This window comes from Callospermophilus lateralis, chromosome 2 (genome assembly GCF_048772815.1).
Source record: "Callospermophilus lateralis isolate mCalLat2 chromosome 2, mCalLat2.hap1, whole genome shotgun sequence".
Lineage (NCBI taxonomy): Eukaryota > Metazoa > Chordata > Mammalia > Rodentia > Sciuridae > Callospermophilus > Callospermophilus lateralis.
Genome location: NC_135306.1, coordinates 151563323 through 151576542, shown reverse-complemented (window position 1 = coordinate 151576542; position 13220 = coordinate 151563323). Strand labels below are relative to the sequence as shown.

Genomic DNA, 13220 nt, shown 5'->3' with positions numbered 1-13220 from the left:
TCCGTAATCATACTTACTAGTTTATATACCTACCTCCCATGTAGAAACCTTTTTTAAAAAAGACTGCATATCCCCAGCTTTAAAAAGCCATTCATGAGGGTATGTGCCTATGATCTCAGTTACTTTGGAGGCTGAGGAAGGAGGATCACAAATTTTAAGTCAACCCAGGCAAATTAGACCCCACCTCAAAAAAAAAAAAAAAAGCGTGTATGTTAGGGGTTGAGATCACCCTAACAGTAGATATGATCACCCTCCTGAACCACTGCCAAGAGGCAGCAGGGAGCTCTGCGGGAACTGACATGATGGCAACATGGCCCAGGAACCACCTGCTCCATTATACACACCCTTCTTAAGCACCAAATCGGGTTCCTGTGTCAGGGACAGAAACAACCTGTCCCCCACCCAACACATACTTGTCCACAACCAGAATCCCAGCAGTCTCTGCTCAGAGATGAGGGGAACCTCAGAAGTGTCTCTACTTGGGCTGAGGATGTGGCTCAAGCAGTAGCACGCTCGCCTGGCATGCGTGCGGCCCGGGTTCGATCCTCAGCACCACATACAAACAAAGATGTTGTGTCCGCTGATAATTAAAAATAAATATTAAAAAACTCTCTCTCTCTCTCTTAAAAAAAAAAATGTGATCTCTTGATAACAGATATTGTTGGCTTACAAGGCCAAAATATACACAGTATTCCCAAAATAAATTAAAAAAAAAAAAGTGTCTCTACTCACCTTTCTCCAAGAAGTTCTCTAGGTCCTCAGTGAGGTTTAGGCCATCCTCATGGTCTAGCATAAACTTGAGGATGACAGCTAACTCAGCCTGCAACACAGGAGGACAGGAACATCACTGAAGTGTTAAAGAGACCTCTGGAGGGGGCCTCAGGGCTCCATCCCTAGTGCTAGTCTCAGGTTCTCCTGAGCCCAGGAGCCTGCTGGCTTCCAGTGTCAGTCCTCTAGGACCGAAGTCTCATGGCCTAGTCTATGACACTCAGTTATAAAAATGTTCACCCCACTTTTTCCTTCCCCCCTTCTGCCTCCCCTGAGGATACATCCAGAGTCAAGAGTTCCTAATGAACCTCACTTCCTAACTGACTTCAGGGAAGATGATACAGCCAGAAAGCTTTAACATATAACCATGTCAGCCTCTTTCAGATGATCCAAATGGAGGAAAGAATGAGATAAATGGAGTGACAATTTTACACACACACACACACACACACACACACAATAATTGCAACATATTGTTGAAACACACATACAGTTACATATATGCACATTAAAAGAAAACAAAAGCAAAAACAAAATCCTGAAAGTCTATCCTTTAAAAAGTTATCAAGTTGGCTGAGCACAGTGGGAATATGCCTATTATCCAGCAACTCAGGAGGCTGAGGCAGGAGGACCACAAGTTCAAGGCCAGCCTCAGCAACTTAGCAAGACCCTGTCTCAAAATGAAAAAATAAAGTGCCCCTGGTAACAAAAAATAAAATTAAAAAGTTAGCAGTTATCTTTGGGCATGAGATTATTGGCAAGTATTATGTCCCTCTTTGTGCTTCTCAATATCTTCTATAATGAATGGTTGTCATTATAACCACCATAAATTTTTTAGAGAAAAATATGTACTGATGGAAGAGAAATGAAAGGGATGAGGGAAGTTCAGGCTGGGCCTGCTAGTGGAGTGCATGAGCTTACCTGAATCCTGTATTCAAACTGTTCCCAGTCCCGGGGGCTTTTGGAGTTCATAGTTGAGTGGTATAACAGTAGCATAGTCATCTAAAAGCCAAACAGGAGGCAGTCAATGAGAAGGGCCATCTCTATACCCAGTGTTTCCGCTCAGGGCTATTATGGGGCCTCTCAGCTATACCTGAGACTCTTCCCAAACTCCTAAAATTAGTAGTTCCAGGCCACCATCCTTAACAACTCCAGAAGACACTTTTTTCCTTTTACCAGGAACTCAATGCAAACTGTATAAAAATTTGGGTGCTAGGACTACTATATGCTAAATTTTTGGCTAATGGAAGTGTGGGTTTAAAGCTTGAGGCACCTTCCATAGGGTAGCACAAGGAAATGGGAGAGGGAATGAAACAGACTGAGCTAAAAATATGAAAAAAATGATTGCTAGGTGGGACTTAACTCCATGGAAGCCCTCAGTGGTGGTCTAGTAAACCTCTTTATAAGAAGATCTGGGCTCCTAGAAGGTAAAACTGGCTCAGACAGTTGGCAATGTGGTCCTACCTCTAACTTTTAAGAGCCCCAGAAATAAAGCCCCTTTTTTCCACTTCCCCTTGGGTTAAAAGAAGGCCCTACAGGTCCCTCAGCACCACCACTACCCCTGTCCGAGTCTGGTATTCCATGGGTACCTTGGCCAGTTCCAGCTCTGACCCCTCCATCACCTTTTGCACAGACACCTGGCATTCTGGCGAAGAGCGATGCTTTTGATTTTCTGCAGGGACCACAATATAGAAAACAGAGTGAATTTCCTAAAAACTCCCGAGTCTGAGAAGTAGGAATATGATATCTGAGGGGAACATGAGATGCAGGACTTCTTCTTCCCATGTCTCTCTTTCCTGCCTTACACTCCCATCTAAAGTTAACTCTATCCTAGGTCAGTCTCAGAACTCCAGGTACAATGCAAGAAGAAAGCACGCTGGGGATTCACAGCCACTGTGTCAGGACACCACACTCACCTGCCTACTTACAACTCATGCTTAGCACCACAGAAGGAGTCAGGTCATGTCAGAATCCTGTTGCAACTAAGGCCACAGAAGCAGCCTGCAGCTGAGTCAGAGTAGAGTGACTGAAGACACCTGACTCCTATGCTGCAGAAAGTCTAGACTCAATTATTAATACCTTGTGGGATTTTGTTTGTTTGTTTTTTAATTTTTGCAGTACTGGGGACTGAACTCAGGGGTGTTCTACCACTAAGCTAAATCCCTAGCCCTTTCTTTTTTTGTTTGGAGACTGGGTCAGGCTAAATTGCCAAGACAATCCTCAAACTTTCCATCCTCCTGCCTCAGCCTCTGAAGTAGCTGGGATTAAAGGCATGTGCACCATGCCCAGCTTAACACCTTGCTTTATATCTAGAAAGATTCTCACCTTCCCTACCATTCTCTTGAGGTAGAGATGGGAGACAGCTACCCATGTCAAAGATAACAACTCTGTAGTCCAAGGCTGGACCAGGGAGGGGAGCCAACGAGCACTGTCCTAGAGTTTGAATGTGTGTCCTTATTTAATCTTCCTATCAACCTGATGAACAATTATCCTTTTCTTCATACTACATACAAGGAACCCATGTCCAGAAAGAAACAAGGCAGTGAGCAGAGCCAAGATCTCAACCTAAATTGACCTTTGCTCCTACACCAATCATCCAAGCAATTACCTAATAAAAATGGCTTTTCTTAGAGGGTAACATGATCCTTCCCTCTTCTATCTTCTCAAAGTCAGGGAAAAGGTGCCCAAGGTGATGAGTACCAAAAAGTGATCCTCAGCCAAGAGCGGTGACACACATCTGTAATCCCAATAGATCGGGAGGCTGAGGCAAGAGGAGTTCAAGACCTGCTTCAGCAACTTTGCAAGGCCCTAAGCAACTCAGTGAGGTCTGTCTCTAAATAAAATATTAAAAAGGGCTGGGGATCTGGGTCAGTGGTTAAGTATCCCTGGGTTCAATCCCCAGTACCAAAAAAAAAAAAGTAACCCTTTGCTCTATTTGGATCTGGGGTGGACCCTGGGACTTAAGAGACATAGTTCTTACACCAACTGGAAAAGACATCTCAAGACCTGTGGAAGCTAACCCAGCTGAATTCAACTCTTGTGTTAGAGCAGAGAACTCTGAACCTTTTGACTCCAGATAACCATAATTGGTTCCTTTGGACTCCCAATTCCTGGGATCTGGAGCTGCCAAGCTAGATAAGAAAGGCACTTACTCTGCAGAAAACTGCACACAAAGTTCAGTCTCTCTGGAACCGGCTGCTTTAGGATTTGCTGCCCCTCTTCAGTGTTGTGGCTAGAAAAAGAGCAAGTATTAGAACCAGAGAACTCAGTGATCTTTGCCTCCTCCATTATACACTACCTCCCTTCTCTTCAGGGCTTGGTTTATACTGGATCTGGAAGAGAACCAAATCAGATCCTGGAGGCGGGTGAGAACAACATTGTGTGGTAGGGGAGAAGTGGGGAACTAGAGGCATGAAATGCTCCTGAAAAAGGTGGCATTTTGCCACCATGTGCATATATGAAAAAGTTCTGTAGGAAGGCGGGTCATGAAGAGGTGGAAGAGGTACAAATGGACAGGAAGTTATATTAAATATTCTATAATGGCTTAACTCTAAAATATCAGGAAACCTGGAAAATATAAGAGGCCCATGGGAAGGGAAAACAGGGCCCAGAACTGAAGGAATAGTAGGGAGTGAGGGTCTGAAGTAACTGGGCAAAGTTCACATTCGAGGCCGAAGGCTGAGATGGCCAGCAACTCCCAGAGGGGCCTGGGCAATCATTCTTGATTGGCAGGCCTTGTTGAATTATGTAAAGGCAAAGTGCAAAGAGAGAAGTGAGAGGATAGAGGCAGCAGGGGGCGGTGTCACACAGCCAGGGCCCCCAGCCTTGGGTGCTGGCTCAAGCTGCCCGTTCATTTTCAGAGGCGACTGTCACTTCACCTCTGAAATAGGTGAAATCACACTCAAGGTAGAAAAAAAAAGCTGCCTTTTCTATCTAGGCTATACAGCTGGAGATACTGACTTTCTGAATCTGAACCCTCACATCTCAACCAACTTTCTGGAAGGCAGGGTAGGCCCTAGAACCTTCTCTTGCCCGAGATATCCCACAAAGCACAAAGAACACCCAAGGCAAGACCATGAATGACCTCCTCCCATCTCCCATGTGATTGCCAAGGTTTCTTCCAAGTGGAGCCTTGCAAGAGGCATTCTAGATGGCTGGTATGAGATTAGGGACTCAGATATTACAGTCTTAAGCTCCTGAGGAAGTGCTAACCTCACCAACTCCTAAATGAGCCATCTTTCCTGCCCACCCACTGCTGGAATGTAAGGACTCCTTGCCTTAGTGTAAAATATTATTTACCTCATGAATTCCATTAAATATAATAAAAAGAAGGTTCTTGGTTAAATATTTTAAAAAATATTGGGTTAAGCCAAATTGAACACTTTCTAAAAGAAGAGGATATAATATATATTATTTCCTAAACCTGTTTGACCACAAACCTGTTTTCATACTAAGCCCCTGGTGTAAGTAAAGTTACACAGAACATGCTTTACAAAATGGTAGTCCTGGGGCCGGGGAAATAGCTCAGTTGGTAGAGTGCTTGCCTTGCATGCAAAGGCCCTGGGTTGAATCCCCAGCACTACAAAAAAAAAAAAAAAAAAAAAAAAAAAAAAAAAAAAAAAAAAAAATGGTAGTCCTAGAAAAATCCATCCCTTTATTTTTTTTTTAAATCATTTTTTTTAGTTGTAGATGGACACAATATCTTTACTTTATTTATTTTTATGTGGTGCCGAGGATCGACCTCAGTGCCTCAGGAATGCTAGGCAAGTGCTCTACCACTGAGCCACAATGCCAGTCCCTATCCCTTCCTTTATAACTGTGTTCATCTCATCTGTCAGAAAGTCATCCAGAACTATAGCTAGTCACACCTACATTACCCTTCTCAGGTATTCCTATAGCACTCAGATCACAATCACACCACTTCAGTATGCCAGCTGAGAATAAGAAGAGACCAACAAGTGCTCAGTGCTTATGGGCTGACTTGACATGCTTTCTACTAGGAAGAGCAGAAGTCAATATCAGTAAGACAAACATCAGGGCTTTGGGTTTGCTGGCAAAATACCTCCCATCAATTTTGCTATTAAAGCTGTCAAGGATGTGAGACATCTTTTTGCTTTAGGCTGTTCACATGCACAAGAACAACAACAACAACAAATTGTCAGAAGATTTGATGCCAATGTAGTTTCCCACAGAGATAGCCAAGTAGCCAAGGGACCCACCCCTGTTCAATTCCCACAGCTTCTATCTGCTCACCAACCCTGCTATCCTCCACTGCCTTCCCCTGAGAACAAGGATTCTGAATTAGTCTTCAGAATCAGTATCATAAATGAAATAGACAGCTGGACACAGTGGTGCACACCTATAATCCCAGCAGCTCGGGAGGCTTAAGCAATAGGATCACGAGTTTGAAGCCAGCCTTAGCAAAAGTGAGGTACTAAGTAACTCAGTGAGACCCTTTCTCTAAATAAAATACAAAACAGGGCTGGGGACATGGTTCAGTAGGTGAGTGCCAGAGTTCAATCCCTAGTACCCCCTACCCCCCCAAAAAAAAATACAATAGCCAGGCAGAAATGATGGCATACACTTATAATCACAACAACTTAGGAGTCTGAGGCAGGAGGATTGCAAATTTGAGACCATCCCCAGCAATTTAGCAAGGCCCAAGGCAATTCAATGAGACCCTGTCTCAAAATTTAAAAAAAAAAAAGGGCTGGGATATAGTGAGCTTACCAGCCACTGATGACACCACTGGATCTATCACTTCATTAGGATTTACAAAAGAATGATTTTTGTTAAGAGTTGCAAATTGTTGATTTATAGATGATACACAACCCTGCCTATGAAGCATCCTTGCAAAACAAAAATTTTAAATTGATCAAAATAAGATCTAGTTATCAGTTTATAGGAAACAGGAGGAACAGAGCAACAAGTTAATGCGGGACCATGATGATGCAATTAACAAAATGGAGAATTTAAGAATTTCTACAGGATTAAAATCATGGGATGGGATGGGATGGGGAGAGAGAAGTAAGCCAAAAACAAGACTAGTGAGAGGAAACTACCCCCTAATGGAAGGTAGGTGTGTGTGTGTGTGTGTGTGTGTGTGTGTGTGTGTGTGAGAGAGAGAGAGAGAGAGAGAGAGAGAGAGAGAATATGTGTGTGTGTGTGTCTTGCTACCTTGCCCTGGATGGCCTCCACCTCCTGGGCTCGAGTGATCCTTCTGCCTTAGCCTCCCAATTTGCTGGAACTACAGGTACATGATACCACGCTCAGCTTAATGAATGATCTTGACAACTGAGCTAAAGGTTTTAATTTGGGCTGGGGATGTGGCTCAAGCGGTAGCACGCTCGCCTGGCATGCGTGCGGCCCGGGTTCGATCCTCAGCACCACATACAAAGATGTTGTGCCCGCCGAAAACTAAAAAATAAATATTAAAAAAAAAAAAAAAAAAAAACAACTCTCTCTCTCTCTCTCTCTCTCACTCTATCTTAAAAAAAAAATAAAAATAAAGGTTTTAATTTCCACCTACTAGCTGAAGTGTCACAATGAAAGCAGGATATGAGAAAGATTCCTTAGATCACATATATAGAAATGGACTGGAATGAGAAGACGGTATCCAGAATGAGGCAGAGGAAAGGATGCAAGAAGTCTTCTAAAAGACAGATGAAGAGGATGCTAACCCACTAGAAATCAATGCCAAAGAGAGAGAGGGAATCCAAGATGATGCTGAGATGTTCTATCGGGGTAAGAAGTGAATATGTCAGCATTTGGACCACAATCAGAACAGTGACTTCTTTCAGAGGCATGAAGGCAGGTGTTAGTCAGAGATGTATAAAGTTTTTAAAATTCTGTAAGACAGCCCACTATCACCAGACATTTCAAAAGACATTATGGGTTGGGGTTGTGGTTCAGCGGTAGAGCATTCACCTAGCACTACATGTGAGGCCCTGGGTTCGATCCTCAACACCACATAAGAATAAATAAATAAATAAAAGTATTATGTACAACTACAACTTAAAAAAAAAAAAAAAAAGACATTATAAAAAACACTCATCTGTCTTAAGCTGCTTGGTCCCACTGGACTTTGCTGATGAAGAATTCGAGCTCCATCTTCACTTAATCATCTGTTCAAACACTGCTTAAAACCTAACCAATGTACTGTCCTAAGCTAGGTGGGGAAATGAATGAGACAGTCCCTGCCTTTGATAAATTCAGTTCTACTTTCTTTCCCCTGTCAATGAGCTGCTTCCTATGAATGGGTAGTCAACTGCTTCAGAGAGATGTGACTGCCTGACATCAGTTCCTAATTGCCATGTGCAGCCCACAAGCACCCTCAACACTCAGTCTACCCTTAGCCTGGGGCTCATGTTCTGCTGAGCTTAAACAAACAAACAAAGAAATGGGGGAGTCCCCTCCATCACAATCTCCCCAATTCCTTATTTTATGGGTGGCTTCTAGTTTTCCCTATGGGTCAAAGAAATGAGGAAAGGTTAGCTTTGCCCTCTGTAATTCTTGAGAGTTAAGGACAAAGTATATGAGCTTAATAAAACGTGTTTACAGCTTGACTGTGTGATCCCTGAGAGGTAGGACATGAAGAGAAGGCCCCACATCCTTGATTTCCACAGATAACTGATGTTGAAAGGAAACACAGATATAAAACAGAAGGGCTGAACCAGAATCCTAGCTAAAAGGCAAAACTAAGCCTCTCCAATGCTAATCAACCTCCCAAACCAGTTAATGGAGCAGATAAAACCCCCAGAAATGTTAGAATGGTTTAGGAAGGGGCGTATCCATATTACACTAACTCCCTGAAGTAACAGCTTCCGCTTTCCTATTCCTGGCCCTGGAAATTGCAAAAAGGGATTGTGAGAGAACATAATGATGAGTCAAGAAAAGAGGATTACATAAGACTCCTTTTGAGACATGAGAATGGGCAGCTCTCAGGTGGGCTCTTGAAGGCCCTTCTGTGCAAAAATGGGAGTCTTTGGATGAAACAAGACTAACCCTCTCCCACTGAGAGGCCCAGTGGCTGGAAGAGAAGGTCAAGTTATGCCGGCCTCTGGGCCCACCCAGTACCATCCATGCTTTCTGGTCACAGCTTGTCAAGCAAACGAATAGAGACTCCACCTGGGCAATCAGTTTCCCCAGATTCACTAGAGAAGGGGGCATACTCACATGTTATTAATGATCTTGATGAAGACGTTGCAGTCCTGGAGCTGAGGCACAGCCTCCACGGGGTCAGCCACATGCAGACTATTCACCTGTGAGCCAAAGGAAAGAGCCTTTAGAATGAGACCATTAGAAATGCCAGAACCATATTTGCTCCTTTTCCAAATGCTGGTCCTCCCTGCTTACTGAGAGTGCCTACTGTGGTAGCCTATAGGAATGAAGGCACAGATAACTTCAGGCTTTTTTTTTTTCAGTTGTAATTGGACACAATTCCTTTATTCCATTCACTTATTTTTATGTGGTGCTGAGGATCGAACCCAGGGCCCCGGACGTGCTAGGCAAGCTTTGTACCACTAAGACACGATCCCAGCCCTAACTTCAGGGTTTTTAATTTCAGCAAAGGAATGCTGTTGTGCCCATCCATCCAGTAAATGTACCCCAGTCACAACCCCCTGAGTTCTACCACTAGAGGCCTTTCCTAGGCTTTAATAGAACCTGTGCTCTCATAGGATGTCCTGGCACCAGGGCATACCTAAATAACAGCATAAAAAGGCTATGAAAGGATTCACAAGAAAGTGGTACCACTACTGCCTCCAGAGAGAAAGACTTGATGGCAGAGAGCCTGAGGTAGGAAACGGAAAGGCTTTTTACAATATAGCCCCTTGTATCTCTTACATGTTTACAATGGAACTCTGTATCTATTAACTGTTTTTATTTCAACTCTCTTTCTTGAATTTTTATGACAGCTCTTTGTAGCTCTTGAAGTTTGTAACATTTGTTCAAAACTTAAATGTTTTATACTCCCCAAGGATATAAGATCTTATTAATGCATTTTAAAATTTCTTTCCAGACATAAAACTTTGCATAAGAGGAATAGGGAGAAACAATTGTGAAAACAAGATAATTAAAAAAAAAAAAAATTTAAGGGGGCGGGGGAGAAAAAAAATTAGGAACTCCAAAGACAAACCTTCTCAATTCTGCTTCAACTGCCTGTTCCCATTTATGGCTTCAGACATTCATATAAATCACTTTACCACTAGAAATCTCACCGGAGGTCCTGTAGAAGTCAATTTCTACAGGAAAACCTATGCATGAATTCCATAGGTACTCAAGTTCAGAAGGAGCCTGGGTTGAAGTTTATTTTTGCATTACCATAGGAGGGTTGGCTAATTAAGTGAATTAAGTACCTATGCAGCACAAAGGGCTGGGGAAGACAGCCAGTGCACACAAGCCTAAGAAACACGGTTATTTTCAGCAAATAGGTATGTGCAAACAACTAGAATCTGTCCAGGTAGGGCTGGGGATGTGGCTCAGTGGTAGAGCACTCACCTAGCACATGCGAGGCCTTGGGTTTTATCCTCAGCACCACATAAAAAGAAATAAACAAAATAAAGGTATTCTTTTTAAAACTAAAAAATAAATATTAAAAAAAAACACATGTCCATGTAAAAGCTAGGTGTGATGGCTCATGTCTGTCTGTAATCCTAGCTACTTTAGAGTCCGAGGCAAAAGGATCACAAGTTCAAGGCAAGTCTGGTCAATTTAGTGAGATCCTATCTCAAAATAAAAAGGGCTGGGGATGTACTCAGCGTCAAAGCACTTAACTAGCATATCGAGGCCCTGGGTTTGATCCCTAGTACTACAAAAACGAAACCAAACAACAACAACAAACTGACTTTTAGATGGGATCCAAATTAAAATAGGCTAAAAAGTTAGTGTTTTTTTTGTGTGTGTGGTGCTGAGGATTGAACCCAGGGCCTTGTGCACAGGAGGGTAGCACTCTACCAGCTGCGCTATATCCCCAGCCCTGTTTTTTTTTTTTTTTTAACTCTCCTTTCATTCATTCTTTTATAACTTCATTTTATTTATGTCTTTATTTTTACATGGTGCTCAGGATGGAACCCAGGGCCTTTCATGTGCGAGGTGAGCACTCTATTGCTGAGCCACAACCCCAGCCCCTTGTTTTGTTTTTTTTTTTAAGTGTGGAATATAAAAACATGACCTCTCATTGAAGTCTTAAAAGACATTATATTTATACTATCATTTGAAAAAAGCTCCATCTAATTGGTCAGGACAGGTTAGTTTATGGTTTTTTTTTAGGAAGACTCTGAAAACTTCAGGTTAAGATCCCTTATAACCAGGTGAAAATAAGCAGACTTAAGCACCCAAAACCCATCTTTTTTTCTTTTCTTTTTTAAAAAATATTTTTAGTTGTAGATGGATACAATACCTTTATTTTTTTTTTTTCATGTGGTGCTGGGGATCAAAGGATCAAACCCAGTACCAATGATTTACAACCCTAGTCCCCCATCTCCTTTTTTCTTTTCCCCCAAAAGCACTGTTTTTATTTATTCAGAGTCCTAACCACTTCAGTCATAGAACTGGAAGAGGTTCCTTTTTAAATCCAGTCCCTCTGTAATGTTGGTTTGTTGTTACCAAACACACAGGCAAGTGGCATCATGCATTTGGTAAACTAATGACAATGTCTGGTCTCTCTCTGCTTCTGTAAGAATCCTACATTTAGGATTTTCAACTGTAACTACTCCAACTAGTATTTCTGAAGGTTTGAAATCAATTGATAGAACAGTATTCAGGCATGTAATTGCAATTTCTACTATCTGTTCAAATGTCCAATCAAATTTCTTCACTTTTTTTTTTTTTTTCAAGGAAACTGGCTGACTCAGTTTGTTTAACTCCTGCTGAAGTGGCTTTAAATCCACAGTAGTAACCTGCAGGATCACACTTGGTAGTCCTGAGGGACTTATTCTTCACCTATAACAATTAAAATCATACAACAACCAAGTGGCTTCATTTCAGCATTCAGTGTGTAGACCTGAGAAATATCAGCAATTCTTTTACACAGCACATCCACAGGAATCTCACAGCCATACTTGTATTTCCAATTAGCTGCCTTATAGCGTGTCCTCTGTACCTGCAATATGCTGTCAGCTGTCATTCCAGTCATCACATAGCCAATGTTTTCATTTATCTTGAATAAGTGTGCTGGAATCCAATAATTTGTCAGGTACTTTCTCCTATGTGACAATTACTGCACAGTCTTTCCCTCTGACAGCTACTGATGTAAGACCATCCTGGTTTATAGCCTTAAAAGCATATTCTACTTGGTAAAGCCAGCTCTCAGGCGAAAACAAATGGTAATGTGGCAGTCAAAACCAGCACTGGAACCACAGGATATGTTGGTGCTCTCACTACTCTGGGGGCCCCAAGGCCCCAGCACCAGGCGTACAAACCCCTCAGGAAGTTACAGTCCTCCATCTCCTTTTAATCCCTGCAATCTAAGTAAAACATTCAAGGCCTATGAATGTTTGTTCACTAACAACTAAAAATCCTACCAATTAGCTGATCTAAAGTCACTTAAGTAATCTAGATTCATTGCTTACACCAATTAAGTAACAATCCAGCAACAAGTTTCTTTTATGAATATAAAAGTATTTTTTTTTTCTTCCTGTGAATTACTTTGCTCTCAAGAGAGAATCATTTAAAGGCAAGGAAATAGAGGAGCTCTCACATTTCTAGTAAAGGTGTAAACAGATGGAACTCCCTGGACAAACCAAGAGCTGCCTGTAAGGTCTGCAGATTGCTTAAGATTGTCAAATCTCAAAACTGCCTGCATAGGTAGGTATGGTGGCACACATCTGTATTTCCAGTGACTGGGGAGACTGAGGTAGAAGGATCTCAAGTTTGTGGCCAGCCTTAGTCACTTAGCAAGACTCTGCTTCAAAAATAAAAAATAAAAAGGGCTGGGTATGTAACTCTGTGGTAAAGATCCCCTGGGTTCAATCCCCAGTACCAAAAAAAAAAAAAAAAAAAAAAAATCCCTGCAGTAGTTTATTCACTACTACTTGCCATTTACAGAGTAATTTCAAGCTACACTTTAAGTAAAATAAATTGTTACCAAAAATTTATAAGACAAAAAAAAAAACCTCCCATTCATACTATATTTTTAAAAATATTTTTTAGTTGTTGTTGGACACAATAACTTTATTTTTATTTACTTATTTTTATATGGTACTGAGGATCAAACCCAGTGCTTCCCACATGCTAGGCGAGCACTCTACTGCTGAGCCACAACCCCAGCCCCTCATATGAGTATTGTAATACATGCATTTTTAGCATTTTCAGGATTCAGTGCAAAGGATGGAACCCAAGGCCTTCTGCATGCTATATCCCCAGCCCTTGATGAATTTTTTCCCATTAGTAATTTTTTTAAACCACAGCTATAATTATCATGTGTATGTGCACATTTTTTTTAAAAGAGAGAG

General features: G+C 41.9%; 1 protein-coding gene and 1 pseudogene across 6 annotated transcripts in view; both read right to left on the bottom strand.

Annotated features, from left to right (window-relative positions):
* Numa1 (nuclear mitotic apparatus protein 1) overlaps positions 1–13220 on the bottom strand; it is a 77394-nt gene that overhangs the window by 17715 nt on the left and 46459 nt on the right. For all 6 annotated transcript variants that reach the window (XM_076846717.2, XM_076846715.2, XM_076846722.2 and 3 more), the window contains exons 3-7: positions 8944–9029; positions 3921–4000; positions 2358–2440; positions 1690–1770; positions 733–820 (exon numbers count right to left, since the gene is read on the bottom strand). In XM_076846717.2, the coding sequence (XP_076702832.2) occupies positions 733–820; positions 1690–1770; positions 2358–2440; positions 3921–4000; positions 8944–9029 (418 nt within the window). The remainder of the gene's footprint in view (positions 1–732; positions 821–1689; positions 1771–2357; positions 2441–3920; positions 4001–8943; positions 9030–13220) is intronic.
* Positions 11370–11952, bottom strand: LOC143392112 (proteasome subunit alpha type-6 pseudogene; annotated as a pseudogene).